Source organism: Esox lucius, chromosome 3 (assembly GCF_011004845.1).
Source record: "Esox lucius isolate fEsoLuc1 chromosome 3, fEsoLuc1.pri, whole genome shotgun sequence".
In the NCBI taxonomy this organism is placed as follows: domain Eukaryota; kingdom Metazoa; phylum Chordata; class Actinopteri; order Esociformes; family Esocidae; genus Esox; species Esox lucius.
Genome location: NC_047571.1, coordinates 25,356,212 through 25,382,517, shown reverse-complemented (window position 1 = coordinate 25,382,517; position 26,306 = coordinate 25,356,212). Strand labels below are relative to the sequence as shown.

The 26,306-nt window shown below is 40.4% G+C and overlaps 3 protein-coding genes across 6 annotated transcripts; 2 read left to right on the top strand and 1 right to left on the bottom strand.

The window, feature by feature from the left end:
- Positions 1–41: 41 nt before the first annotated feature.
- Positions 42–10,544, top strand: LOC105023411 (FERM domain-containing protein 6). 3 transcript variants are annotated; one of them, XM_010892570.3, is made up of 13 exons: positions 42–160; positions 433–523; positions 1,061–1,140; positions 1,251–1,309; positions 2,254–2,464; positions 3,294–3,449; positions 4,288–4,353; positions 4,440–4,508; positions 4,611–4,785; positions 5,078–5,269; positions 7,121–7,243; positions 7,419–7,441; positions 10,129–10,544. In XM_010892570.3, the coding sequence occupies exons 1-13, from the start codon at positions 83–85 to the stop codon at positions 10,168–10,170; spliced, it is 1,365 nt and encodes a 454-aa protein (XP_010890872.2). In that variant the 5' UTR covers positions 42–82; the 3' UTR covers positions 10,171–10,544. The 3 variants fall into 3 exon arrangements, with proteins under 3 accessions (XP_010890872.2, XP_010890882.2, XP_019899214.2); XM_010892580.3 differs by lacking the exon at positions 10,129–10,544 and adding an exon at positions 7,521–7,565; XM_020043655.3 differs by lacking the exon at positions 10,129–10,544 and having other exon boundaries at positions 7,419–8,047.
- A 2,297-nt stretch (positions 10,545–12,841) lies between these two features.
- LOC105023402 (gastrula zinc finger protein 5-1-like) lies at positions 12,842–17,283 on the top strand. Of its 2 annotated transcripts, none has more exons than XM_020045315.2 (4): positions 12,842–13,355; positions 13,588–13,712; positions 14,399–14,519; positions 15,546–17,283. In XM_020045315.2, exons 1-4 carry the CDS (start codon positions 13,088–13,090, stop codon positions 16,436–16,438), a joined length of 1,407 nt encoding a protein of 468 aa, XP_019900874.2. In that variant the 5' UTR covers positions 12,842–13,087; the 3' UTR covers positions 16,439–17,283. The 2 variants fall into 2 exon arrangements, with proteins under 2 accessions (XP_019900874.2, XP_010890859.2); XM_010892557.3 differs by having other exon boundaries at positions 12,843–13,355; positions 15,540–17,283.
- A 2,951-nt stretch (positions 17,284–20,234) lies between these two features.
- Positions 20,235–24,689, bottom strand: LOC105023392 (zinc finger protein 2-like). Its single transcript, XM_010892548.4, has 3 exons — positions 24,148–24,689; positions 23,941–24,001; positions 20,235–23,044 (listed from the first exon to the last, which is right to left on the bottom strand). Exons 1-3 carry the CDS (start codon positions 24,517–24,519, stop codon positions 22,086–22,088), a joined length of 1,392 nt encoding a protein of 463 aa, XP_010890850.1. The 5' UTR covers positions 24,520–24,689; the 3' UTR covers positions 20,235–22,085.
- Positions 24,690–26,306: the final 1,617 nt, after the last annotated feature.

Here is a 26,306-nt window from a genome sequence, read left to right as displayed (position 1 = left end):
TGGCGGACTGATAACATGCAGCATTAGTGAAGAAAGGCAGATTTGTGTTGAGACCGTATTGGAGAAGATACAACCTCATGTTATGTCCAGTATGAACAAACATAGAAGAGACGTGTGTGTCTTCCTTCCCAACAAGGATCAGCTTAACATTGTCGTTGGGGTGAGTGTGTGTTAGCATGGGTGCATGCAGTATATCTGTGAGAAGTCCTTGCCGGGATAGCAAATCGGGTGAAGTGAGGACATTGTCGGTCCTCACTTGTTAAAGGTTATTTTAGGGTTATATTCAGGATTAGGAGCTAGATTTGTATTTATTTTTACATTATTGGTAGAAAATACCCAAATACAGAGAGATTTCCATTAAAAGCGGGACTTAAATATAGTGCCGTTTTACTGAGTCAGAGTTTGTGTATGCGTGTGTGTGTGTGAGGGCAGGTTAAAGCGAGAGGACAGGATGTTTTCAGTCATGTGTCTGATCTGCTGGATGTCAAGGAGCTGCATCTCTTTGGCTTGACCATGCTCAGAGGTGGGTAAGCGGTGTGTGTTTATGTATGCTTTCTGTGGGGGTATGCATTTTTAGTTGTCATTTCATTAAGCTTGGAATGCTTTTAAGGGATGGAGGGAAATGAAGCCAGGATCTATTAGAGAAGAAACAGCAACTTTTGTTTAGAGAGGAACAGTCAGGAGAGGGAGTGAAAAAAATAATTAAACCTTGAATTACCTTGAAAACATAAAACATTGTTAGAACAAGAGATCAGGTTTTATATTAACAACAACAACAAAATATCAAAGACTGAGTTTTAAATAAAATGTTATCTTCATAGCCACTACAGAACATTGCATGTCTGAAACCAATAGACGTCTTCAAAATGTAAGAGAAACATGTTATTGAAATATACCTATATAAAACAAACATCAAGCAAACCTAACACATGGTCTTAGGATTTTAACACACTACTGCCATTGTTTAGTTTTTTTCATTTTTATTATGAAGCCTTTCACATATTCTTCTGTGTATCTTTCTCTGTTTTGGCTATTGGTTATTGGTTCGGATTATTTTCAGATGATGAGCATGTGTTCCTTGACTTGGAACAAAAGCTGACAAAGTACTTTGGCACCAAGTGTAGGAGGAACTCAAACAAGGTAATGGGTCATGAGATTTTGTCTCCAATGTCCAAGTACACATGTAGGGTATTGATAAATCAGTCAAATACCTCTACTCCCAAACTGATAAAAATTTACTTTTTTTCTAGGACCCAGTACTTCTTTTCATGAAAGTTCAATACTACATTGACCACAGTCACCTCATCTTGTGAGTTATTTTACCCCACTCATTTATAAAAAAAATAACGTATGCTCTTATTTCAATGTTAATTTAAAAAAAATAGTAATTCCAATGTTTCAAGTTACCTTCCTATTTTGACCTTATATACCAGACATGTTTGTTTTAGAATCTAGTTTTACATTTCTTCCTAACACAATTGGAAGCAAAAAATAAATAAAAATGACTTATGTGTGTTTGAGTTAAACTTTTATATTACTCAAATATATATTATAAAGGCCATTTTACATCAGCACAAAGTACTTACATGGATACCCAGTCTAAATCCCAAAGAGCAAGCAACAATAACAAAAACTGCTTAGTAAGGTTAAAACCTAGGATGTAACCTGTTCTGGCAGTGCTGGTTGAATATAATAAAAGTCCATTACTTTTTGAGCTCACATAAATATATTTGCATGTTCTTATGACAAGCTTTTTAATAACTACAAGTGTGCTGTAGCCGGAGTTCAACTGCTCAGATCCTCCCAAAAATCAGGGAAACATTAGAGAAATTAGAGGGAGCCTTTCTTAGATCCAAAAGGATACCTCAGTATATCATTCAGACTGACCCACATACCTCAGTGCATAAACTAAGGAAGTGTAAAACTAAGCACTGAGACAAGGATTACCCCAGACAGGGCCAACCATGCGGGAAATAGCAGCATCTGTCAATCACCAGACAACCAAAGAAACCCCAACTGACAGTAGACTACCCTAAGACAGGGCCGACTTTAGCCCAGAGGGGTCTCTTCCGTTACATTTTAGCGGGGTCTTAGGGAAGGCATCATGTGTGTGAGTGTGTGATGATAAATAATAAATGCTAAGGAAACTCAAATTGACAGCCATAGTCATAACCAATAATCCAGTATTGTCCAACATCCATGGTATACTATGTGACCCTAACCTAATATGTAGACTGTGTGTGTCCTAATCAGGAACAACAGAGCAAAGCATATCTATTACGCTGACCTGAGAAATAGAGTGCTGTGCTCACAATGCTTCAACCAGGAGCCACTGATGTTCCAGTTAGCAGCCTACGCCCTGCAGGCTGACCTGGGAGACTTGCCTCTTAAAGAGCAAAGAGAAGTGATAATGGAAAATGAAGCTGGTCACTACTTCCATCCCCAAGATTACTTCCCTCACTGGGTAAGCGTGTGTGCTGCATTTGTTCATGTAATTAAGCTAGTGGTTAGCTCATTGGGGCCAATGACTGAAAGGTATCCAATTCAGATCTCCAAACACTTGTTGTGTGTCCTTAAGCAAAGCCCCTAATCCAATCCCCAAACTTTTTTCGTTACTGTACCACTGACAGAATTTTGCTCAACTTGGAGTACCCCTTGACTTACCCTTCATGTTAATTTCAGTAGTAAGCCTATGGTGAGTTTTCAAGTACCCTCTGTGGAGAGGGGTCCTAGTATCCCTGGTTGGGAATCACTGTCCTAAATGATGCCAATTTAAAATGTGTGTGTGGATGCACACACAAATGCACATAATGTGCGAGAATGTGTGTACATGTATAGAATATAATGTACAATATGTGTGCTTGTGAGTAAGTCCCATCTGGAGGCCATTGTTGACCTCAACAGTTGAATGGAATTTAAAGGTAGACTCAGCGCAATGACAAAAGAAAAAAGCATTGTCCACAACATCTAAACCATGATGCTGAACTTCGCCTCTGTAGCCTCTAATCCCATGGCCACCACGCTGTAACCCTGTCTAACCTAGATGCGCAGATGCTCTGTCTGACTGTATGTCTTGCATCTCAATGCCTATGGTGCTTCACGTGGCGATGTCATTTAACGTGAAAGTCTACCTTTCAGTTGTATGGCCCATAAAATGTAAATCATTCAGTTAGCACCAGTACCAGAGGTGATCATTTTCCATTATCACTACTGGTGCAGCGACCTAAGGCCCTTTTTTCTTAGCTCCAAGCTACAGCACTGATCTACATTTTGTGTTTATGCTTCTATGCCAGGTTGTGAAGCGTCGCGGGAGAGATTACCTGCTTATGCACACTCCTAGCCTGCATGGTGATCTGAGGGGTGTGTCCCAACCTGATGCCATGTCGCTCTTTATAAAGGAAGCCAGCTCTCTCCAGGACGTTCCCGTCACCCTCTACAGAATGAGGAAGGTCAGAGTTTACAGAAAGTTAAAGATCGTATGAGAACGGGCTAGACGGGAGAACCCCTCTACCATTACAGGGGGCAATCAGAATTTGAAATAATGTAGTGTTCCTCCGCTACTGCTTCCGTTTAGAGCTGATGGATGGAGAAATGGAACTGCTCCCATTGCTGAGCCAGTAATCCAAAGGGTTCTACTTTACATCAGTTCCCAGACGTGGCAGGGTGAAAAAAAAACATGTCACATCTGCCAGCCTGTATACAATTAGCATAGCATTTATCCAGAAGGTTAAAGTATGATGGTACGATATGGAGCTTTATGTTGTGTGAATCTGTGGCGTTTTTTGTGGGGGAAAAAGCGTGCTGCCTTATTTTTATATGCGGAGAGCTTTCACAGTTTTGAAAATAATTAACTTATCTAGCCTTTTAAACTGTTTATTTTTTGCATTATGTGTATGAACCCGAATTTCAGAGTTTTGTTGTGTAATTTGCCATGTGACTATCAAAACTCAAAGGGGCACTGTGTAGAGTCCTGCCTCTAAACAATAACATGATAAGTCTCTGACGTTTTACTGTACGATACTGGAATTGTTTTAGCCAGTCCAGGGTGGTTTAGCGTGGGAAGGATAGTACTGCGAGTTTATAAAGCGAGTATAATAAGATTTCAAATCAATGCAAATTGATTGACGGGCCGACAAGAAAGTTTAAATAGGGAATATCTTTGAAGAAAAATATTATTTGAAACATTCGCTTAAAACATCATCTGCAGATTAATGACTCTGATGGTATATGACAGTTGAACCAAGCAACTGTAACAACTGCTTCTTTAACAGCTTCATCTTCCTACAGGCTAAAAAGGAGAAGAAACGCTCTGTAATACTTAGTTTGGCTCTGAACGGGATACGTCTGTATGAGGTTAGTTGCGTGTGTGTGTGTGTGTGTGTGTTGACATAGGCAGAAGGATTGCGTAAAGACATAAATGCTCTTCCATTGACATTCAGGAGGTGGATGGAATCCAACATCTACTGTACAACTTCTCATGGTCCAGTATAGACCGCCTCACATTCCAGGTGTGTTCTCAGCTAAACCCTCAGCCCACATAAGGTACACACAAAGGCAACCACGCAGTGACTACATTCGCTCTTTCCGTTTTTGCTCTCATCTCTTTGCAGGGGCGGAGGTTCAGGATCCAGGCGGTCGGGTCTTTGAGTGTCCCTGAGCTCTTGTACTACACCGCCTCTGCCTTTCACGCCAAACACATGCTGAAGCATGTTAGCGACAGCCACCGCTTTCACATGAACACCAGAGCCACTCGCTCTAAACTCCGGCACCTAGAGGACAGCCAGGGTCAGTGCAGGATCATGTTCAGTCAAGATCCCCATTTCAACGCTATATATAAAAATAAAAAGCGTCCTATATTCCAATGTGTCTTTCACAGAAGGATGACATACGGTATGTGTGATGGGAAAAGTTAAAGTGTTGTTAGTCCGTTAGGCATGAGGGAATGTAAGGAGGAAGCATTTGTAGCTAGAGAATTGATACTACTCTTTGTGGTGATTGTCAGTTTTATTTCTCTCCTTTTGTCTCTCTTTCCTTTCCCTACTCATTTTCCTCCCCCCTGTTCATCTCCCCCCTCCAGTCTGTGACCTCTACAGAGAAGCCTATATATGTGACCGAGGGTTGCTGAGGTCAAAGCTTCGTTGCTCCCAGGACAGCCCTGCTTCCTCTGACACATCAGACCACGCTGGGCAACCATGCCACCCCGTGGAGGCTGCCCTAAACACTGACACAAGGCTTTGGTCAGTGTCTGAGCAGGAGTGGTCTGGGGAAGGTCAGATGGCAAGCAACGCATCCTTACACAAACCTTGTCACAACATTGTCAGTCTTGAGTCTGCAGTCTGAAAGCAGTCCCACATCTTTAATAACCTTTTATGACTCATGTACAACAATTTATGGTGCTACTGAAGCTATAGATTATTTGAATTTCGTCTTCTGCAAACATGCAGCCACTCCATGCAATCTAATGGACTGTGGTAGCTGTGACTGCCTATATTTGAAATTAAGAACTTCACCTTGATCACACTTTTTACCCACAGTTTGTTTATACAGAACATGGCTTTATTAAATAGGAAGTATTTTCTCCAACTTTATATGCATGCATCAATGTATATGTACACCGATCAGCCATAACATTATGACCACTGACAGGTGAAGTAAATAACACTGATAATCTCGTTATCATGGCACCTGTCAGTGGGTGGGATATATTAGGCAGCAAGTGAATATTCTGTCCTCAAAGTTGGTGTGTTAGAAGCAGGAAAAATGGGTAAGCATAAGGATCTGAGCGACTTTGACAAGGGACAGATTGTGATGGCTAGACGACTGGATCAGAGCATCTCCAAAACTGCAGGCCTTTTGGGGTGTTCCCGGTCTGCAGTGGTCAGTACCTATGAAAAGTGGTCCAAGGAAGGAAAAGCAGTGAACTTGTGTCAGGGTCATGGGTGGCCAAGGCTCATTGATGCACGTGGGGAGCTGCTGGTTGGGCTAGCCCGTGTGGTCCGATCTAACAGACGAGCTACTGTAGCTCAAATTGCTGAAAAAGTTAAAGCTGGTACTGATAGAAAGGTGTCAGAACACGCAGTGCATTGTAGTTTGTTGCGTATGGGGCTGCGCAGCCACAGACCAGTCAGGGTGCCCATGCTGACCCCTGTCACTGTCGAGAGTGCCTACAAAGGGCACATGAGCTTCAGAATTGGACCACGGAGCAAAGGAAGAAGGTGGCCTGGTCTGATGAATCACGTTTCCTTTTACATCACGTGGATGGCCGGGTGCGTGTGCATCGCTTACCTGGAGAACACATGGGACCAGGATGCACTATGAAGGCAAGCTGGGGGAGGCAGGGTGATGCTTTGGGCAATGTTCTGCTGGGAAACCTTGGGTCCTGCCATTCATGTGGATGTTACTTTGACACATACCACCTACCTAAGCATTGTTGCAGACCATGTGCACCCTTTCATGGCAATGGTATTCCCTGATGGCATTGGCCTCTCTCAGTGGGATAATGCGCTCTTTCACAAAGCAAAAATTGTTCATGAATGGTTTGAGGAACACAACGAGTTCAAGGTGTTGATTTGGCCTCCAAATTCCCCAGATCTCAATCCAATCGAGCATCTGTAGGATGTGTTGGACAAACCAGTCCAATCCATGGAGGCCCCACCTTCGCAACTTACAGGACTTAAAGGATCTGCTGTTAACGTCTTGGTGCCAGAAACCACAGCACACCTTCAGATGTCTAGGGGAGTCCATGCCTTGACGGGTCAGGGCTGTTTTGGCGGCAAAAGGGGGACCAACACAATATTAGGCAGGTGTTCATAATGTTATGGCTGATGATACAGTATTTACAGTACCTCACAAAAGTGAGTACACCCCTCACATTTATGCAAATATTGAATATATATTTTCATGTGACAACACTGAAGAAATGACACTTTGCTACAATGTAAAGTAGTGAGTGTACAGCTTGTATAACAATGTACATTAGCTGTCCCCTCAAAATAACACAACACACAGCCATTTATGTCTAAACAGCTGGTAACAAAAGTGAGTACACCCCTAAGGGAAAATGTCCTATTGCCAAAGTTTGTGTTTTTGACATGAGTTTTATTCTGACATATTTTCTCAGAGTTTGAACTGTGTGTGGATGAGCCAGAGGAGGTCTCTGTGGATGACCCAGAGTGGATGACGTGGTGGTCTGAGGGCGTGTCTGTGGATGACCCTTTGATCACACCAGGGTGTCATTGGGCAGGTTAGTCATCTTTCTGTCTTTACTATGCCCACCCAAATTACAAACATCACAACTTCATCCTCCCCACATTCAATAAGAACCTCTGTGAACATTTTTGATTAGTCTTACAGAAGAGATTATTTCTTTATAATGCCACTTGTTTATACATTTTCAATTTTGTATTTTTTTCAATTAGATGTCACCACAGAGATGAAACAGGTAAGTCACCCATCCCATTCCATCTGCTCTTCTCCCCCCTTGCTCTTCTCTCCTCACTTTTCCTCTCCCTTCTTCTCAGGTGTAATGACTTTCCTAATTTCTTCTGGCTGTTCTCCAGTCTTGATCAAATACTATACAAAGTGTGACCTTGTGTAGCACCTTACCTATGAGAGGTAAGAAAGTATATCCCTCCAAGACTTGAGTTGAAGAACCCTGTGAGAGTTAAGACAGCCTCACCCTCCAGGACTTGAGATGAAGAACCCTATGAGAGGTAAGACAGCCTCACCCTCCAGGACTTGAGATGAAGAACCCTGTGAGAGGTAAGACAGCCTCACCCTCCAGGACTTGAGATGAAGAACCCTGTGAGAGGTAAGACAGCCTCACCCTCCAGGACTTGAGATGAAGAACCCTGTGAGAGGTAAGACAGCCTCACCCTCCAGGACTTGAGATGAAGAACCCTGTGAGAGGTAAGACAGCCTCACCCTCCAGGACTTGAGATGAAGAACCCTGTTCCATGTAGTCTCACATGGGTAACATCTGTGTGGCTTCAACCACCAAAAACCCAATGTCTTTCTAACATGGATAAGAGTAGTAAGGGGTAGGTGAGCAGGGAGATGAATACAACTCAGTAAAAAATTATGTATATATAAAAAATTGAGAGATCACTGCACCTTTTTCTTTCCTTTCCAAAAAAGATGAAAAGGAAGGTTTTGTGTGAGGAACAGAAGCGTTTAATTTGCAGTGGTCTCTTAATTTTAACCCTTCTGTTCCTCACTCAAAACCTTCTTTTTCAACTTTTTTGGAAAGGAAAGAAAAAGGTGCAGTGGTCTCTTCATTTTTTCCAGAGCTGTATATATATATATATATATATATATATATATATATATATATATATTATGACAATGTTGATATCAATGTTCTGGCCTTTCATCCATCTATGTGTTTGATGTGGTTACAAGTGGTTACATGTGGTTACATTTGGTTACATGTGGTTACATTTCTTTCACCCTCTCCCTGAGCTTTCACAATTCGCTTTGAGTGAGTCAGTCAAATCTCCTTCACAGTAATCATTTGTTTTACAGTACAATTATCCAGTTCTCAGTTTGCCTCTAAAGCAACCAACAATCCCTATTTTTACACTGAATAGATGCACACAGCTCCTTTTATTGGTCACCAGATTTTCAACATTTCTCTATATAACTTTGGTTGTATTGTGGACAAACCCATTAATTCTTGCTGTGGCTTATTCATGAGTGTACCTGCTCACAAGTAATGGAAAAATCCACAAATGTGCAAACATTTGAAAACATTTATTTTCCATTTTGCTAACACAACAGAAATGTCTTGCTGGGTAAATTCTCTTCACACCATTTTCCTTCTTGTCTCCTTGTCCCTTTGTTCCCTCTTCGGTTTGCGTCAGTAGCATTCTATAACTCTCCTCCACACATACTCCATCCCATTTTCCCCACCCACCCACAGTCTCTTTTATGGTTTTCACCCCTAGTTTGATGTTCCTTTATCATCTTTTCAGAGATTGTCTATTTCCTTGAGCTCATATCCTCCCGATGTCTTTTGTCTCAAATCAGCTTCAATTCAAGAAGTAAACTAACGTTAAAATTATCCCCACTGACTTTCTATGGAAAATATATTTATTTGAATTTTCTTACTGAATTGACAGCAGACCTTGGTTGTAAACTTTTAATTCCTCTTGCTGTTCTGCTCCTTCACCTTCTTCATTTCAGTTTTTCACAAGGTTTTTTCTGGCTTTCCCTGGGGGTTTTCTGGGTCTTTTTGAAATACCTTTGCTTGAAACCTGTTTCTCCAGTTTTTCTTGCTCTGGTTTTCTAGTTTTCTGCTTCTCAGTTTCATTCCTGTCCTCCTTCCTTGGCAGCCTTTGGGAATGATCCATCATTATACAACACATCTCATGAGGCTGTATTCTGTCTTTACCATTAAGAGCCTCTTCGCAGCAGATGCTGAAAGGCCTTTCCTCTTTCCCACTTGAGTTGCAGGCACTGACAACTGTACACAGTTCTAGTCCAGAGGAAATAGGGTGGAAGGGACCCCAGTCAATATCAAACAGATCAACACTAATGAAGGTAGAGTCACTAGTCAGTACTTAATGCTAGCAGAATGACATATTGTGAGCCTAATTAAATAACTTTTAATGGTATTAACTAGCGCTATAGTAATGTCACAAGCAGATTGAATGTTACAGTAATGTCAAACACTAAAAGGTGTATCATCTGACTGAGTTAGTTTGTCCGTTACTGGGAAGTGACCAACGGCCGGAAAACTAGGCTGGGCAGACAAACCGCTGGTATTGAACACATACCTCTGTAAATTGACAGGGGTCTTAACTTCTCCGGGAATGTCTGCATCCTTGCTTTCATAGTGGTATTTAACATCATCCACAAGTGCTTTCCTATATCCTTCAAAATATTCTTCCCCATATCTCTTTCCAATTAGTCTCCTTTAACAGCTTTTTGTATCTTCCTTCATCTTTAAAAAAAAAACAGCTGATATTGTAATAGCTTCTGCAAAGTTAAAATCCAATTTAAATGACAAAAAAATGTTTTGCACTCAGAGATACTCCACTCAAAGTAATGGAGTTCCCAGATTGGATTCTGCAATGACAAAACCGTTTTCTTTGTCACCCTTCCGCTCTCTCCATCTCTCTGGCACAGGTGTTGAAGTTGAGGAGCTACGAGGGGGTGTCAGTGGATTAGCTGTGACCTCCGTGTTCTCCAGGATCCTGTGGTCTAGGAAGAGGTTGTCATGCTGGACTCTTCCACATTCACACCCTCTGTTACTAGGAAACCCATGGCACAGCTTGTCTGACCATCTTTTAGTTTACATGTCTGAGTGTTTTCACCACTGAATCCACGCTGGAATCTGCTGCCACAAAGGGATTACCTGTTGAGCGATGACTTAGGAATGTTCTAAAATAAAAATATCCTCTTTATTTATCTGGGTAATGGAAATTCATATTTTTACTGTCATGCTGTACGCCCCACTTATCCCCCCCAGTTAACCATTCTGTAGGGTTGGAACCATTCACTAAACCTGTGGTGCTGTATTTATTCTTATTCTGTGGTCATAGTTTAGTTTCTCATATGGCAGGAAATTGAAATGCCATTCTGGCTTTGTTGGTTGCAATAGAATCATATTTATGTTAGGCCTCAAAATGTATCTCTGTTACTGATTGAGGCCAACAAGCTGCTGATGAAGTTTGTTTCCCGGCCAACTTCGTGCCCTAGGTGTTAAAGGTCGAGTCAGATCACTAGAACACAGTGACTACACAGACCAAGTATTTCTCTTATTTCCGAAGTTTGTTATTTAATACAAGCTTACAGGCAGTAGTACCGACATACAGAAAGTAATCAAATAAAGGAGTTCAAAGAAAGGTAGGTGATACGAACAACCCAACCCCTCCTTCTGTTCCACCCTTTCCTGCATCCAACATTCTGTGAGGTTCTACTAGGCTTGGCTGTAATCCCATGACCTTGGATGCTTCGTCACTCCTACACAGCTGGGCCTCTGTCTCTGAGAAACTGGCAGAAATTAAGCCTACCTAACTGTAACTCCAACACTGTCTGTATTTCTCCATTCTCACACTCCTGTTGAATGATCATGCGTCGACCTAGACTCCTACTCATCCACGCTTTGTTGTAGCCTTAAACCCCAAGGAGCAAACAACAGTAGTGTTGAATTTCAGTGGCTAGGAAAAACTCCCTAAGAAGGCTGAAATTTAGGAAGAAACCTAGAGAAGACCCAGGCTCAGAGGGGTGACCAGTCCTCTTCTGGCTGTGCCGGGTGAGATATTAAGAGTCCAATTGGAATAATTAATAAATGCATGTGAGCTAAATCCAGAGTCTATTTAAATTTAGACTAGGTCAGAAGTATGACCAGAAGGATAAGGACAGGGACAGCAACGGGCCCCCCAAACCAGGTACTCCGCAGGTCTGGAATAGGACCTCATGTCCTCCGAAAGTTTAAAACAGGAGTAGACTGGGAAAATTTAGAAAATGCGTTCCTCATATCGACAAAGATTTATAGTGGAGAAGGAGAATTTAGTGGGGAAAGAGAACTGACCCATTCCCCCAGCACAATAATATAGCAGCGTAAGACCTTTATACTACATTGTTTCCACACTGCATGAACTATTAACTAAAAGTACCATTATGATACCGCTCTACAAATTATGAAATTATAAAGCAATATTACCAATTGCATTTAATAATATATTTTGTCCTTGCATTTTGTAAATTATATATAGGTAATGTCAAAAGCAATCATGTGTGAGCTCAGGATGAATTACTAGTTTCCCACTAGCAATAACGTGTTCAAGTACCGTTCAGTACCGTTCAAACTATATTGTATTAAATACTTAATTCAGGAAGTGTTTTAATCCAACAAAAGGCAGTTGAACCTGACATTACAGTCACTAATTTTAGTTGGTAGACTAAGATGATTAAGCCAATGCCTATCTTGCCCGGAATTTCTCACTATGTATTGACTAGATTGAAGACTCAGTTTGAAGGACTGTACCACCAAGCTTGAATTTGGATGGACGTGTATGAAAAGTATATTTGTCTTGTAGTATTTTGGCATGATGTTGTGGAAACAGGAGCCTTGCATGTCATTGGTTTGTTGAGATGTTGGAGGATCTAGGATCTACTTTAACATAACCCCACTGATTTAGCATTTACCCTTTTCATTGCTATAATTTAAGTATCCTACCTGTTTGTGACCCTATTAAAAATAATTGAGTCATTTCTATCATGATTTGGGTCCATCCTTTAGGATTATTGGTATTTTCATATTTTATTTGTGATTATAATATTTCTATAGTGACATTTCTAGGGTCTTATCTTAAAAGGATTTTAATCAAGATTTCTACTAGACACCCCTGTAGGATTTCCATAGGATCACATCATCACCAATCACCTATAAGATGGTTCCAAAACATAATAGAAAATCCTATATGATTTATCAGACTAAAACTTTCAAGTTGACCACACTTTCAATAAACGTTCTTGTATTGGAATACACAATATGTCTACTAATGGTTTATTTTAACTGATGTCTCTGCCTTTTGAACAGGGGTCCACATATACTGAATAAATATATAAACGCGACATTGTAGGTCCCTTGTTTCAGGAGTTGTAATAATAGATCCCAGCCGTTGTCCATCTGCACACTGTATTTCCAGTCATGACATCCATAGACTAGGACCGAATTAATGTATTTCAATTGACTGATTTCCTCATTAACAACTTCGAAATTGTTTTATGTCGTGGTTAAGTTTTTGTTCAGTATAATCCTTTATATTTTTGTCGTCATTTTTTTTAAGTTCTTGAACGCCAAATACCACAGAAGAAGATGTCGGGAAGGGGGCGGGCAAACCGGAACATCTATTTTATGTGTTGCCATTGCGAATACGAGGTAGTTGCAGCTACAACAACCTGCTAGATAGCAGCTAAGTTAGCGCTGGCTAGCTTAGTTCTCTGGGACCTACCCGTCCGCTTAATAGCTAAAAGCCCATATAGCAATAGACTCGCTTTTAGTTAACTCGAAGAGACTGTTTATACCACATTTCCAGAGGAAAAGGCGCAAGCTTTGCGTCAATTTCTACAGAACATAATGACCAACTACAGAGCTTTTCATACGCAACTGTCGTCCATCATGGACGCATTGACCAAAGCAGCGGTGGCTGAAGTCTGCGAGCTCGTCGATGACAGCTATGCTGTTTTACAATTGGAAATATCTCGAAGCCACAAAGAGAATGAGGCATTGAGAAGGAAACTCGAGCTGATTGAAACCATCATTGCGCGTGGGCAGAGGGGGAACATGTCTGAATCAAACCACCAAGATAACAATCCATTGATGTTGTGCGATTCCATCAATGCAGGTACGTGTGTGTGTGTGTGTGTGTGTGTGTGTGTGTGTGTGTGTGTGTGTGTGTGTGTGTGTGTGTGTGTGTGTGTGTCTGTGTGTCTGTGTGTCTGTGTGTCTGTGTGTCTGTGTGTCTGTGTGTCTGTGTGTCTGTGTGTCTGTGTGTCTGTGTGTGTGTCTGTGTTTGTTGGGTTAACATCATCAAAAGTGTTGTGTGATTTTACTTCATTGTAAGTCCTTGGTCCTAGAACGTCCTTCATCTGGAAAGGCTGCCTGTACCAAGCAAACAAATGATAATCTAAGAAGAACTGGAACGATCACAGCTGTTCAGGAAGCCACAGAACAAGCCACAGAAGAATCTGAAAATAAAGAGGTATAAGAAAAAAGTACATGGGAAGCTTTATTCAGGATTTAAAATGGCTTTGCTCACTAATATAATGATTTGCCATATACCTACTGAAAATAAGTCATTAATCCTACAAGAAGCCTATTAGTTTCAATTTTTTTATTTTACAAGTAAACCCTTAACCTATTACTTGATGTTATTTATTACATGATGTGTCAGCATTTTAAGTTAGGAAGGAATAGCGGTGAAACAGCAGTTGGTTATATTGCTGTCACAAATTGCAAAGGCCGTCATAGCAAATTGAATATTAGAAATTGGGAGAGGAATGAAATCAAATGGAAGAAAACCGTTCATTTGCCAATACCATCATTTTTTTCATTTTATTCTCATTAATAGCATTAGTTCTAATAATTTTATAGCAAGCTCATCAGAGTGAATGTTCATGAAACCCATCATCATGTCTTTAGAGTTTTGGTTGGGTTTTAGTCATTTTAATGTAGACTGTAAACAGATGGAGCCAATAAACATGTTATTTATTTCTCTTGTAAGTCTTCTACCGGATCACATGGTATGTCTCCAATTCAACAGCTTCTGCAGCTCGTTTTACAGACCTTGCCCTATATAACAGTATAGCCCAAAGTATACTACTGCATTTTTATAATGCCTTGCAATTGCCTGTATTTTCAATTGAACATGCCCCCTCATGATACCAGGTGGTGTTACAGTTACCCGAGGAGAGCAGACCGGACGTAGTCCTGATCAAGGAGGAGAAGATGATCGGGGACTCAGATGCTTGCAATGACACTCAGGATATTCTGCTGATCAGTGAAGAGGGTAAGGATACCGTGTGAACTGTTAACCTGGTGGAGCGGAATGCTTTGTGGCGAATTCAACGTCTGCATTGTCCTGTCAACTGCCTTCTGTTCCTGGCCTGAAGTAGTGACGTGAGCTTGAATGCCACTCCTAGAAATATCTTAGTGCTTACAAAGTCTGCCCATTGCTGACAGTCATTTGTGGTGAGCGTTGTTGCCCAAAACAGTTTGTCTGCATCACCCAGGCATGTAGTAGATGGCTCCGCTACAACCACATTTTAAATGTTTTTGAACCCTAAATTAAATTTGTGTTGTCTACTTTGTGCAGTGTGATGGTAATTCCATTGATAGGAACTGTTAAAGGAGTAAGTACAGAGACAAAATTCTCTTGGCATAGTTAGCAGTTTATTTGCAAATAGAGAGACCCGTCAAAAGCTTACAGAATAATCCTCTGAGAAATCTGAGGTAAATGCATGAACGGTATTTATTACAGTTAACAGGGGTGTGGTGAGATGCTGCCCTGTTGTCTTACGTCACATAGGTTTTACCCAATGGGCGGGCTGTCCCATGTCTATAATACACATTCCCTTTGTTCTGTCAATACCTAGGTTTTTACCAAGGGGCAGGCTGTCCTCCCCCACATTAAACCAAGGACCTTGTTGGTTACCATTTAAACTCTAAGGGACACACAGCATCTGGACAGAGAACAGATAAACTGATAGACAATTAATGGATAACCCAGTGATCTTCTGAGACCATCCAATGATGACCATTAACAAATACCAGATCCCCCTCTCCTACATTCCTTTTCTTATCTAAACATGGGGACTCAGTACCTTTAACTAGTAACCCATTTATACATGTATAGGACTAAGTATTCATCAGTTCAAGAATTTCCATAACAGCATGTAGTGTAATATTTAAACCAGCCTGTTAACCGGGATATCTCCAACCTCTCCACCATACTGAATAATAATGTGGACCAGCACAGTTTCTTTGCAGCATTATAAATGTCCTCATTTGCTCCAATGTCTTCCCTAAGGTACAGAGGCAACGTCTGTCAAAATGGATAACAGTGAAGAAGGGCTGTCTCGATTGACCCCGTCCTCCCTGCAGACCAGGTTGAGGGACTGGGACCGAGGTGGAGAGGACAGCAGCCACCAGTCTGAGCAGAGGATCGAGGGCTCTCAGAAGACTCCCCAGGGCTTGCGCTCCGAGTTCACGGCTGGCCGAGAGAACCCGCTGGGCTTAGACTACATGCTGCGTGAGACACCCAGCGAGCCTGGGTCCTCCAGTCCACGAGGGGGCGACAGCGAAATGGAGACAGTGGAACCCATTTATGATTTCCAGTCGGAAGCTGACGCAGACGTCGCAGCTACTCACCCCGCTAGGAAACGATTCCCGTATGAACCAGACAGTAGTCAAAATTCTGTTGCTGGGAATTTTGAAATGAAAAGAGGTGTTTCGATGGTCAGCTCTCTGCCATACAATGTGGAACTGGATATGTGTTCTTCGTGGAGTAACCAGGGCATGCCAGGAATGGTTTCCATGCAACACGGGCAATATCTGAAACCGGACCGCAGGGAATTGCTTATTGACAAGGTTGCAGACTTGAACTCTTCCCACTACCAAATGACCGCCGCAGGACTTCAAACCACAGCCAAGTACGACAATAGAGAGAACAAGCGTTTTATTTGCACCTTCTGCAGCAAGTGTTTCACGTCGTCACGAAGTCTTGAGACACACCTGCGGGTCCACACAGGAGAGAGACCGTACAGCTGTGCCCAGTGTGGGAAGAGGTTTACCCAGTCTGGCCACCTGAAAACACACCAGAGCGTTCACACTGGAGAGAGGCCATTTGCCTGCGAGCACTGCGGTAAAAGATTCGCCGGGAAACAAAACCTGAGGCTGCACCAACAGAAACACCACCCTAATCTGTGAAGTAACATGCATTAGACCCGCATTAGACCAGAACCCTGATAGTGTTTTAATGTTGAAGTACGGACATTGAAGATTATTGGGCGTGCTTGTATTTTCATACTAATTGTGTTGATGAATGAACTGAGAAACACTGTGGAGTTACGTTAGGACGCTGTCATAGCTTCAGTTTTCTTTGGTACAATTAAGAAAATGTAATCCAATTTATAAAGCCATTCGATGAGCCATGTATTACCTCTGGAATGTAATTTGAAAATTAACAAGTAAATTCCGTATGAGTTTGTTTGCTACCATAACAGTTTAAAGGATCCATAAGAACCATTGTGTGTATTTTCAAATGTGTTCATATCCTACTCTGTATATTCGCCCCCCAAAAAAGATCTTCTTCATCAAGGGTTGTATTTATATGTAACAATATAACGTTGTTAGTGTGCTTGCAAGAAGACGACTCATGTCAAGTAAGGAGCCTGTTTCTCAAAAGCATCTTATGTTTTGATGAATCCCTTAAGTTAATTAAAAAACAAAAGATGCTTTTTCGAAAAATGGCCCCAGAACTGTAACACAATGTGTTCTCACAGTAAACCTACCTTATATAACAAATATACTTTTTTCTTTACTGTATTCGTTTCTGTTTACTGAGGGCATTAATTATTATAGTTATTTACTCAACTAATCATGAAACAAGCTGTATAGTCCAGCAAATGAGAACCTAAAATAAATACGTCAACCATTTTATGATGGCATTATTGAAGTGTGCAGGCAGTCTGAGAAGCATGTCAACCCTGGAGGATAACTTATTAAAATGGCTGCAATTCTTATTTCCTGTTGAAATAAAATAGATTAAAATCTGTTGAACTATCAAATATTTTGGTAAGGTTTACCCATTGCATAAACCCCACAGATAATATAGAGAGTAATGTTGATCATAAAGTTTCCTAGAAGAATGTAGTATGGGGTGGTCAATAGTAATATTAGCTACTACAGTAGTGTGTGACTGGCTTAGTTAGCAAGGTAATGTTAAACAAATATGGGTTAGCTTTCATTAACAGTGTCAATCTTTAGGACTTCTGAGCTTGTTAAAGCACAACACTGTTGCTAGGTATAAAATGGTGACTATTCAGTAAAAGAAGCGATTGACAGCTTAGATTTATTCAGACTACACTTGTGCTGTGAACAGCCTGTTCCATCTTATCCCAAAGGTGCTATATAGCGTTGAGATCTTGATACTGCAGGACACATGTACGTAACCTCACTTGCCCATGCATGTGTTGCGTCATCAAGTTTACTACTGTCATGTTTAAAAATGGGAGACATAATTAGCATGTGAATAGTGTCTTCAGAAAGTAATCATACCCCATCACTTGTGTATTTTTCTATATGAGATATTGAGGATTATGATTTTCAACAAGTGGATTTGTGTTTTTGCTTTGTAATTATGGGGCATTGTGTGTAGGTTGATGGCAATAGTAATGTAATCAGTTATAAATTAAGTCTTTAACACAATGTGGAGTGGTAAATGGGACCGAATACTTTCCAAAGGCACTGTAGTCTGTTGGAGTAAATTACTTTTTATACCAAAATATCAGAAGTTATTGGGACAGGAAGTTCTTCATAATAAAATCTAAAAATAGAAAGGATATTATTGTAAGAATGTAGTTACAACGTTGAAGCATTTGGCTGTAAAACTAAATCCAATGCAGCTTACATGACATTCAACAAAATGAACATGATAAATACATTTATATAAACATTAACATTTGAACAACTACAACCATTTATCATCAATTTAAATAACACATGCATTTAAATCTGACTGCAAAACTAATTATCATTAAGGGGGTTTTCAGTGTTACATTGAATATACAGTATCTCACAAAAGTGAGTACACCCCTCACATTTTTGTAAAAATTTGATTATATCTTTTGTGACAACACTGAAAAAATGACACTTTACTACAATGTAAAATAGTGAGTGTACAGCTTGTATAACAGTGTAAATTTGCTGTCCCCTCAAAATAACACAACACACAGCCATTAATGTCTAAACCGCTGGCAACAAAAGTGAGTACACCCCTAAGTGAAAATGTCCAAATTGAGCCCAATTAGCCATTTCCCCTCCTCGGTGTCATATGAATTGGGCTCAATTTGGACATTTTCACTTAGGGGTGTACTCACATTTGTTGCCAGTGGTTTAGACATTAATGGCTGTGTGTTGTGTTATTTTGAGGGGACAGCAAATTTACACTGTTATACAAGCTGTACACTCACTATTTTACATTGTAGTAAAGTGTCATTTTTACCAAATACAACTATAGCATAATGAAAAATTAAATGGTGACAGGTTTAGATTTGTGTAATGTTTTGTTTTTTTTAATAAAATTGTTTAAAGCTATGTTTGGTGTGGCTAAAATTTAAACACCATATAGAAAACATTCCCAGGTATTCACCATTCCCAGGTATACATTTTGTTAGATGCTCCAAATTAAAGGGCAATTCCACCAGATTTCAACCTCATTATCTCCAGCACCATATGCATGTCTTCATATGAAAACAGGATGTTGCTGAATCAAGGTTCTAAAATGTTTCTCTGGGCAGGATAACCTTTGAAGGTTCACTCAAAAGTTTTTGAAATGAAGGCTATTTCAGGCGAGAAACTGCCAAGAAACAGAAGGTCTCATACAACGCTGTGTACTACCTTCCCAGAACAGCACAAACTGTCTCTAACCAGAATAGAAAGAGGAGTGGGAGGCCCTGGTGCACAACTGAGCAAGAGGACAAATATATTACAGTGTCTAGTTTGAGAAACGGACGTTTCACAGGTCCTCAACTGGCAGCTTCATTAAATAGTACCCGCAAAACACCCATTGCAACGTCAACACTGAAGAGGTGACTGTGGGAGGCTGGCATTCTAGGCAGTGTTGCAAAGAAAAAGCCATCTCTCAGGCTATCCAATTAAAAGAAAAATTAAGATGCAAAGAACACAGACACTGGACAGAGGATTATTGGAAAAAGCTGTTATGGACAGACTAATCAAAGTTTGAGGTGTTCAGATCACCAGGAACATTCATGAGACACAAACCAAATGAAAAGATGCTGGAGGAGTGCTTGATACCATCAGGCATGGTGGAGGCAACGTGATGGTCTGGGGGTGCTTTGGTGGGAGATTTGTGCAGTGTAAAAGAAGGAAGGATATCACTCCATTTTGCAACACCATACCCTGTGAACGGTCCTTGATTGGAGCCAATTTCCTCCTACAACAGTACAATGACCCAAAGCACAACTCCAAACTATTCAAGAACTATTTAGGGAAAAAGCAGTCAGCTGGTATTCTATCTATAATGGAGTGGCCAGCACTCACTGGATCTCAACCCAACTGAGTTGTTGTGGGAGCAGCTTGAAAGTATTGTGCTGAAGTGCTATCAAGCCAATCCAACTTGTGCGATGTGCTTCAGGAAGCATAGGGTGAATTCGCTTCAGATTACCTTGGCAAATTGAAACTACAATTCCAAAAGTCGGCAAAGCTGTAATTGCTGCAAATGGAGGATACTTTGACGAGAGCTAAGTTTGGACACAATTGTTATTTCAATAAAAAAATCATTATTTCTAACTTTGTTAATGACCATTTCCTATAAATTTTGCTATATTTCCTAGGAAGACATCTCACAGGGCTGTAGACACCCAGGGCCACGACAGACCAGCCCTGTAGTTATGGATAGCCCAAGAATATTTGTTTTATATATATATATATATATATATGTTTTCAGTAGACTCCTTTTGTCTTCTAGTATCCAAAAATAATGCATGCAGACATTAGGAATTTGCCCGGTACACCTTTAATCTTATAATGAATCAAATTCAGCAGTACATAACCTTGACATATCTGCCAACCACTGTGACAATCACGTTTCTTCTAACAACGGTATGAACCTGTAGACATTCTAAAATAGAAGAGCATCGGTCAGAATACATTCAGCTTTTCACAAGACCATAACATGAAGATACAGACGAGTGACAAATGATAGGAAACCCCTGAATAAATGAGTGGAGGAAGATAAAGGCAGATGCTTCCATACATTTAAGCAGTTAACATCCTAACATGTGGCACGTGAGCAGGGCCAGAGGACCTCGATTCTGGACCAAGATGGCACAAGGAAAGGGTCTACGTCGGGCTGCCCAACCCTGTTCCTGGAGATCTACTGTAGGTTCTCTTTCCAACTCTAATTTAGCACACCTTATTCTAATAGCTGGATGAATAGCTAAACTAGGTTGGAGAGAGAACCTATACAGTGGATCTCCAGGAACGGGGTTGAGCAGCCCTGATCTAACGCCCAACCAGGGGTGCGAGGACCTATCAACAGGGGGTACTTGAGAACACTCATGACAACATAGGCTTACTAGTCAAATTAACGAGGGGGTACTTCAGGGGTTTTTAGAGCAAAGCTAAATTCTGTTGGTGGTACAGTAACTGAAAAGGTTTGGGAAACACAGATCTAATTGTTGGCCAACACCCACCATCCACAAAACACCAAATGAGAGAATAGATTTTTGGAGAATGGTGTTCCATCAGTTAGTGACTTGTAGAATATATGCCAAAGTGCATTTACGCTGTTCTGGTGGCCCAACACTGGTTTTTCCCTTTGATTTGTCACCAGTCTGTACGTCCCTTAAGTCTCTGAACACCTCCAGCAACCAAGAGCAGTGTCCTCACATCACGAACCAATATTTAAAACGATGATCAACAAAAGAACATACATCGCTATTCTGACTGCCTATTTGTTGTCTTGCTTGTTTGATATGCATCCTAAATAGCCTGCCTGTTTTTGGTGTGCTTCTGTTTACAACCGTCTCCTATTACAACTGACAGTAGTGCAGAGTCCTCGAGACACAAAGTAAGGTCAAGAGATGGAGTAGTGGCAGCAGAGCAAGCAGGACCTACATTAAAAAAAATCTACCTAGAAAATGCTGATGTGCTGAACCATCCACACCTTTAGCCTGAAAAAAATAACATTCAGTTTAAATGTCTTTTTTTTTACAACGTTATCAGTTATATACTACAAAAAGTATAAATCCACAGTTTTCACATATGCAGACCATGATATTGGTCCAGACATAATGACTATAGAGTGGGAAAAGGGTAGGAATTTCAGTTTAATGCAAGTCTTGATTTAATTGCTATTGTAATTCAAACAAGAATCCATGTATACGGTAATTTGGTTCGACACACTATGGGGAACATGCTCTTATTGTGTCCACCCCAAAATAGTATCTACAGTATTTTGACACGGAAGGGCAAAGAGTGTTCTTAGCTACAATTGTTTTCTTAGCCCACTAGGCAATATTGTTTTTATCCCTAACCCTTCTACAATAACTTGTATGTTTAGCCTGCTGATGACAACCAATGGTAGTTCATAGAAAACATTAAAACTATACAAAATGTAAACAAAAATAAAATACAGAAATCTTTCATGAGAAGTACTAAAAGTAGTCACCGTATATATTCTTTATTTTCTAATACCTACATAAAAGGATTTCATACATGGAATTGTGATCCAATTTTAAACAATAGAAATGTATTTTTAGAAGCTTTTGGACAGTAAATTGTTAAGATACAATCTCATGCATGTCCCATTTGTTTTAACATCACAAACGCATCAAACATTGGGGTGGTGTTTCTTAAGGTGTAACGTGAGACTGTATTTCACTATGAAACTTTTCCCACAAAGTCTACATGCAAACGGCCGCTCTCCAGTGTGTACGCTCTGGTGGGTTTTCAGATGGGCTGACTGGGTGAACCTTTTCCCGCACTGGCTGCAACTGAAAGGTCTCTCTCCTGTGTGAATGCGCATGTGCACCTCAAGGTTCTGAGACGTCATGAGACACTTGTGACAGAAGAGGCAAACAAAACGCTTCTCCCTGCTGTCAGAGCCCCCTTGGACCTCGCTCCACTGGGGGAGGTTGGACTGTTTGTCGTACATGCCAAAACTCATCATGTCTGGTCCGTCAAATTTCGATCCTGTGTTCAACCCCTGTGTGATCTGACAGTGAGCAGGACTCATGCCTGAAATATTTTCTAGATTTTGTTGGAGCTGGGAGAACGTAATCTCTGGCTTAGCCGTTTTGGTCCACGTAGAGCACATGTCCATCTCTACTTGGAAAGGCTGAGAGTCAATCATGTCCATATCCCTCCTGTCACTATGAGTCCCTGCTTGACTGCTGGAGTTGACAGCTGATACAGTGGGAACAAGCGGAGGCTCAGGGTGTACCACAAGCACATCAGAGTCTGTTTCTGAGGCATAGGAGCAAACAAGCTCTCCTGTCTCCATTCTGTCCCCACTTTGGAGACGAGAGGAACCTGACTGATTGGGGCTTTCATGCAGAGTGTACTGAGGGCCCATGCTCCTCCGTTTCCCAAAACCTAATCTAGATGCCGGACGTTTGAGTGTGTGCATGGATGACTCCTTCTTTTGCTCACTCTGGAAGATACTGCCATCTTCTTTCCCTTGCCAGTCCCTCTTCTTACTTATGAAATGTGCCGGACTGGTCCCCTCTTTTCTTGAATTGGGGGATGTATGGGAAGCGCTATCCCCTTCCACAGAGGAGACATTAACACCTGGAAAAGAAACAAAACACAGCATCAGATACTATGGTTAGCATGAAATAAGCGTTGCGGTACTCATTTACAATAGAGGCTTTGTTGTCAAATGTCTTGGTTACAAATAGTAGGGATCTGAACTTGATGACATCACTGCCAAGGACTGCATGGTGGGAGCTAACCCAAGATACATTCTTAGAGAGAATATCATCAATCCTCAAGGTACAGGGACCATGTTTTTTGGTGGCCTGGATCTAATATATGGGGAAAAAAAATAATCAATCCAATCGATTATGAATCCCAATAAAGTTCTATAAATTGTGATGTTTTTTTTAACTCTGAAATACTATTAATCACTAGCCTGGCTAATTCGACCAGATGACTACACAATGAGGAACTGTTACTCACTGGTCTGGAACGAAAGCTGTTATATAAAATAAAATAAAACTTTTGTCTGCAGTCACTAGCAAGGTCGATAACAATGCCACCTTAAAGTATGAGCTTACAATCCCTTTATTATCCACACTTCTTGACCACACGCTTTCCAGACTAAAGAAAAGGACTTTAGATTTGGTGCTAGCCAGAATAATTAATTATTTTAACTATTATCTTAGCTGCAGTGTTGAGCACATCTCGATCTTTGACTATCCCAAACCTGTGATTATGCAACGCGTTAATTAACAGTTGAACTGCATGACGTTGGGTGGGGAGCAAAACAGTGTATGCATTGCGCCAACCCATATAGGCAGAAGCTAACTTCCTTAATTCTGTTATACAGGACACATTAGATTAGAGCAAAACATTATCTGAAATGGATAAAAAACTACGTGTCATGCGTAATTTGATCAGATGCCAGTTACTTAGTTTTGTGTCTGAGCGATTAACACCACACAGATCTGCTCTCTGTTGCTCACCTTCCTCATGTGTATCACAGTCTTCGGAGTCCTCATCTTTGATGAGCACCACATCAGGTAACTGCAACAAATTATATCACTTAAAATTTTAGGACAATGTAGGATTTTGTTTTGACATTAGAACATAGTAAGTAGGCTAGCTTCAGTGAACAAAGAAGCAAAGGTTATATTGATATAAAAATCGAAAGAGTTAAAATGGGAACGGACCTCTTCTTCCTCAACAAAATAGCGATTTCCAGTAGTTATGATCCCATTACTTTTATGACAGGTGTCCTCCGGCAGAGACGGCTTTGGAAGGACACATTCACCTGGCGGTGGGACTGGTTCTGTAGCAACATCTTGAGCTCCGCCTTTCCCATCGCTTCCTCGGGCAATTATAGACTCGATCAAATGCAGTTTCTTCTTGAGGTCCTCGTTCTCCTTATAGCTTCTTGATATTTCTAATTGCAAAATCGCATAACCTTCATCAACGACTTCACAGATGTCTGCCACCGCTGCCTTGGTCAACGCCCCCATGATGGACGCTAACTGCTCGTGTAAAGCCTTGGAATTCCACATAGATCCAACTATTGTGTTCATTTTCAAGGGTCGTCTATGGTTATTATACACTTTAAAATGTCTAATAAATATGTGTGGTACTATGGATTTCGAAATACCGATGAGCGAAGAGTTTCCCCATCGGGAGAATAGCTAGCTAGCCAAGCTACAAACAATAGGAATGGGACGAAGAAGAGAAATTTCCGGTTCCCCTCAACCCACACAGCATTTTCAAAGTAAAAGTTGACAGTATACTTTATTTCATTCAATATTTTGCAGTCTACATGTGCGTGTTGTGGCTTGACAAATGCTTTGCTGCATACCTCGGTTGTAACGAGTGGTTATTTCAGTCAAAGTTGCTCTTCTTTCAGCTTGAATCAGTCGGCCCATTCTCCTCTGACCTCTAGCATCAACAAGGCATTTTCACCCACAGGACTGCCGCATACTGGATGTTTTTCCCTTTTCACACCATTCTTTGTAAACCCTAGAAATGGTTGTGCGTGAAAATCCCAGTAACTGAGCAGATTGTGAAATACTCAGACCGACCCGTCTGGCACCAACAACCATGCCATGCTCAAAATTGCTTAAATCACCTTTCTTTCCCATTCTGACATTCAGTTTGGAGTTCAGGATATTGTCTTGACCAGGACCACACCCCTAAATGCATTGAAGCAACTGCCAAGTGATTGGATGATTAGATAATTGCATTAATGAGAAATTGAACAGGTGTTCCTAATAATCCTTTAGGTGAGTGTATATATATATATATAAATGTTAAATCTAAATGTTATATCTAAATCTAAATGTTAAATCTAAATGTTAAATATATATCTAAATGTTAAATGTTTAATCTAAATCTAAATGTTAAATATATATCTAAATGTTAAATGTTAAATCTAAATGTAAAATTTATATCTAAATGTTAAATCTCAATGTTATATCTAAATCAAAATGTACAATTTATATCTAAATGTTAAATCTAAATATTATATCTAAATCTTAAATATATATATACATATTATATCTAAATCTAAATGTTAAATATATATCTAAATGTTAAATCTAAATGTTATATCTAAATGTGTCGCCAAGTGTAAAGCTAAATATTTAGAAAATATTAAAATCCCCAAGAAAACCACGCCCACTGCAGCGGCTTCATATCGCACTGCACCGCCTAAAATGTAATATTCAGATTTATATATAACATTTAGATTTAACATTTAGATATATATTTAACATTTAGATATAACATTTAGATTTAACATTTAGATATAATATATAAATTCTGTCTCTAATGTGAGGAAAATGTGCTAAATGTGAGGAAAGTGAGCTAAATGTTGAAAATGTATCAGCTACATTTTTTTTTACCTAACTTTTACATTTGGCACCCCATAGTCATAGAGATGCGTATGTAACAGCTGAAAAATGCAAGCACAATGACAATTCTAAATGCGCAATGAAGGCAAATTGAAGTTAAAGGCAGATACCTCTGAGATACGTATTGCTATTATAAACCTGTTAACAACGCAATTAGAGCAGTATAAAGTGATGTCATACGCATGGTCTCTATTTACGCATACGCATCGGGAGTTTGTGAGCTACTGCCAATATACACCCCCTTATGCCTTTTTGCTTACATATATACTCATGGTATACGGTCTTACTGGTATACGGTCCTACTCATAGTATACAGTCTTATAAAGGTGTTTTATATCCTGAATGCTGATTGTCAGGGACGTAGCTAGGCTTATTTTAGCCCCGCTAAATTATTAATAACCCCCCCGCCCAAATAAATCAATATATCAGTCAATATATTTTCTCAGTGATTT

What these genes read in the sequence shown, in the direction of transcription:
- LOC105023411 (XM_020043655.3), top strand. Translation starts at nt 83, where the DNA reads ATGTCCAGTATGAACAAACATAGAAGAGACGTGTGTGTCTTCCTTCCC. An exon ending in GTAGGAGGAACTCAAACAAG is followed by an intron (nt 1,141 to 1,250) that starts GTAATGGGTCAT and finishes CTTTTTTTCTAG; the next exon opens with GACCCAGTACTTCTTTTCAT. An exon ending in ACGGGATACGTCTGTATGAG is followed by an intron (nt 4,354 to 4,439) that starts GTTAGTTGCGTG and finishes ATTGACATTCAG; the next exon opens with GAGGTGGATGGAATCCAACA.
- LOC105023402 (XM_010892557.3), top strand. Translation starts at nt 13,088, where the DNA reads ATGACCAACTACAGAGCTTTTCATACGCAACTGTCGTCCATCATGGAC. An exon ending in GTGCGATTCCATCAATGCAG is followed by an intron (nt 13,356 to 13,587) that starts GTACGTGTGTGT and finishes CCTTGGTCCTAG; the next exon opens with AACGTCCTTCATCTGGAAAG. An exon ending in AAGAATCTGAAAATAAAGAG is followed by an intron (nt 13,713 to 14,398) that starts GTATAAGAAAAA and finishes TCATGATACCAG; the next exon opens with GTGGTGTTACAGTTACCCGA.
- LOC105023392 (XM_010892548.4), bottom strand. Translation starts at nt 24,519, where the DNA reads ATGAACACAATAGTTGGATCTATGTGGAATTCCAAGGCTTTACACGAG. An exon ending in ATTTTGTTGAGGAAGAAGAG is followed by an intron (nt 24,002 to 24,147) that starts GTCCGTTCCCAT and finishes AATTTGTTGCAG; the next exon opens with TTACCTGATGTGGTGCTCAT. An exon ending in CTGTGATACACATGAGGAAG is followed by an intron (nt 23,045 to 23,940) that starts GTGAGCAACAGA and finishes TTTCTTTTCCAG; the next exon opens with GTGTTAATGTCTCCTCTGTG.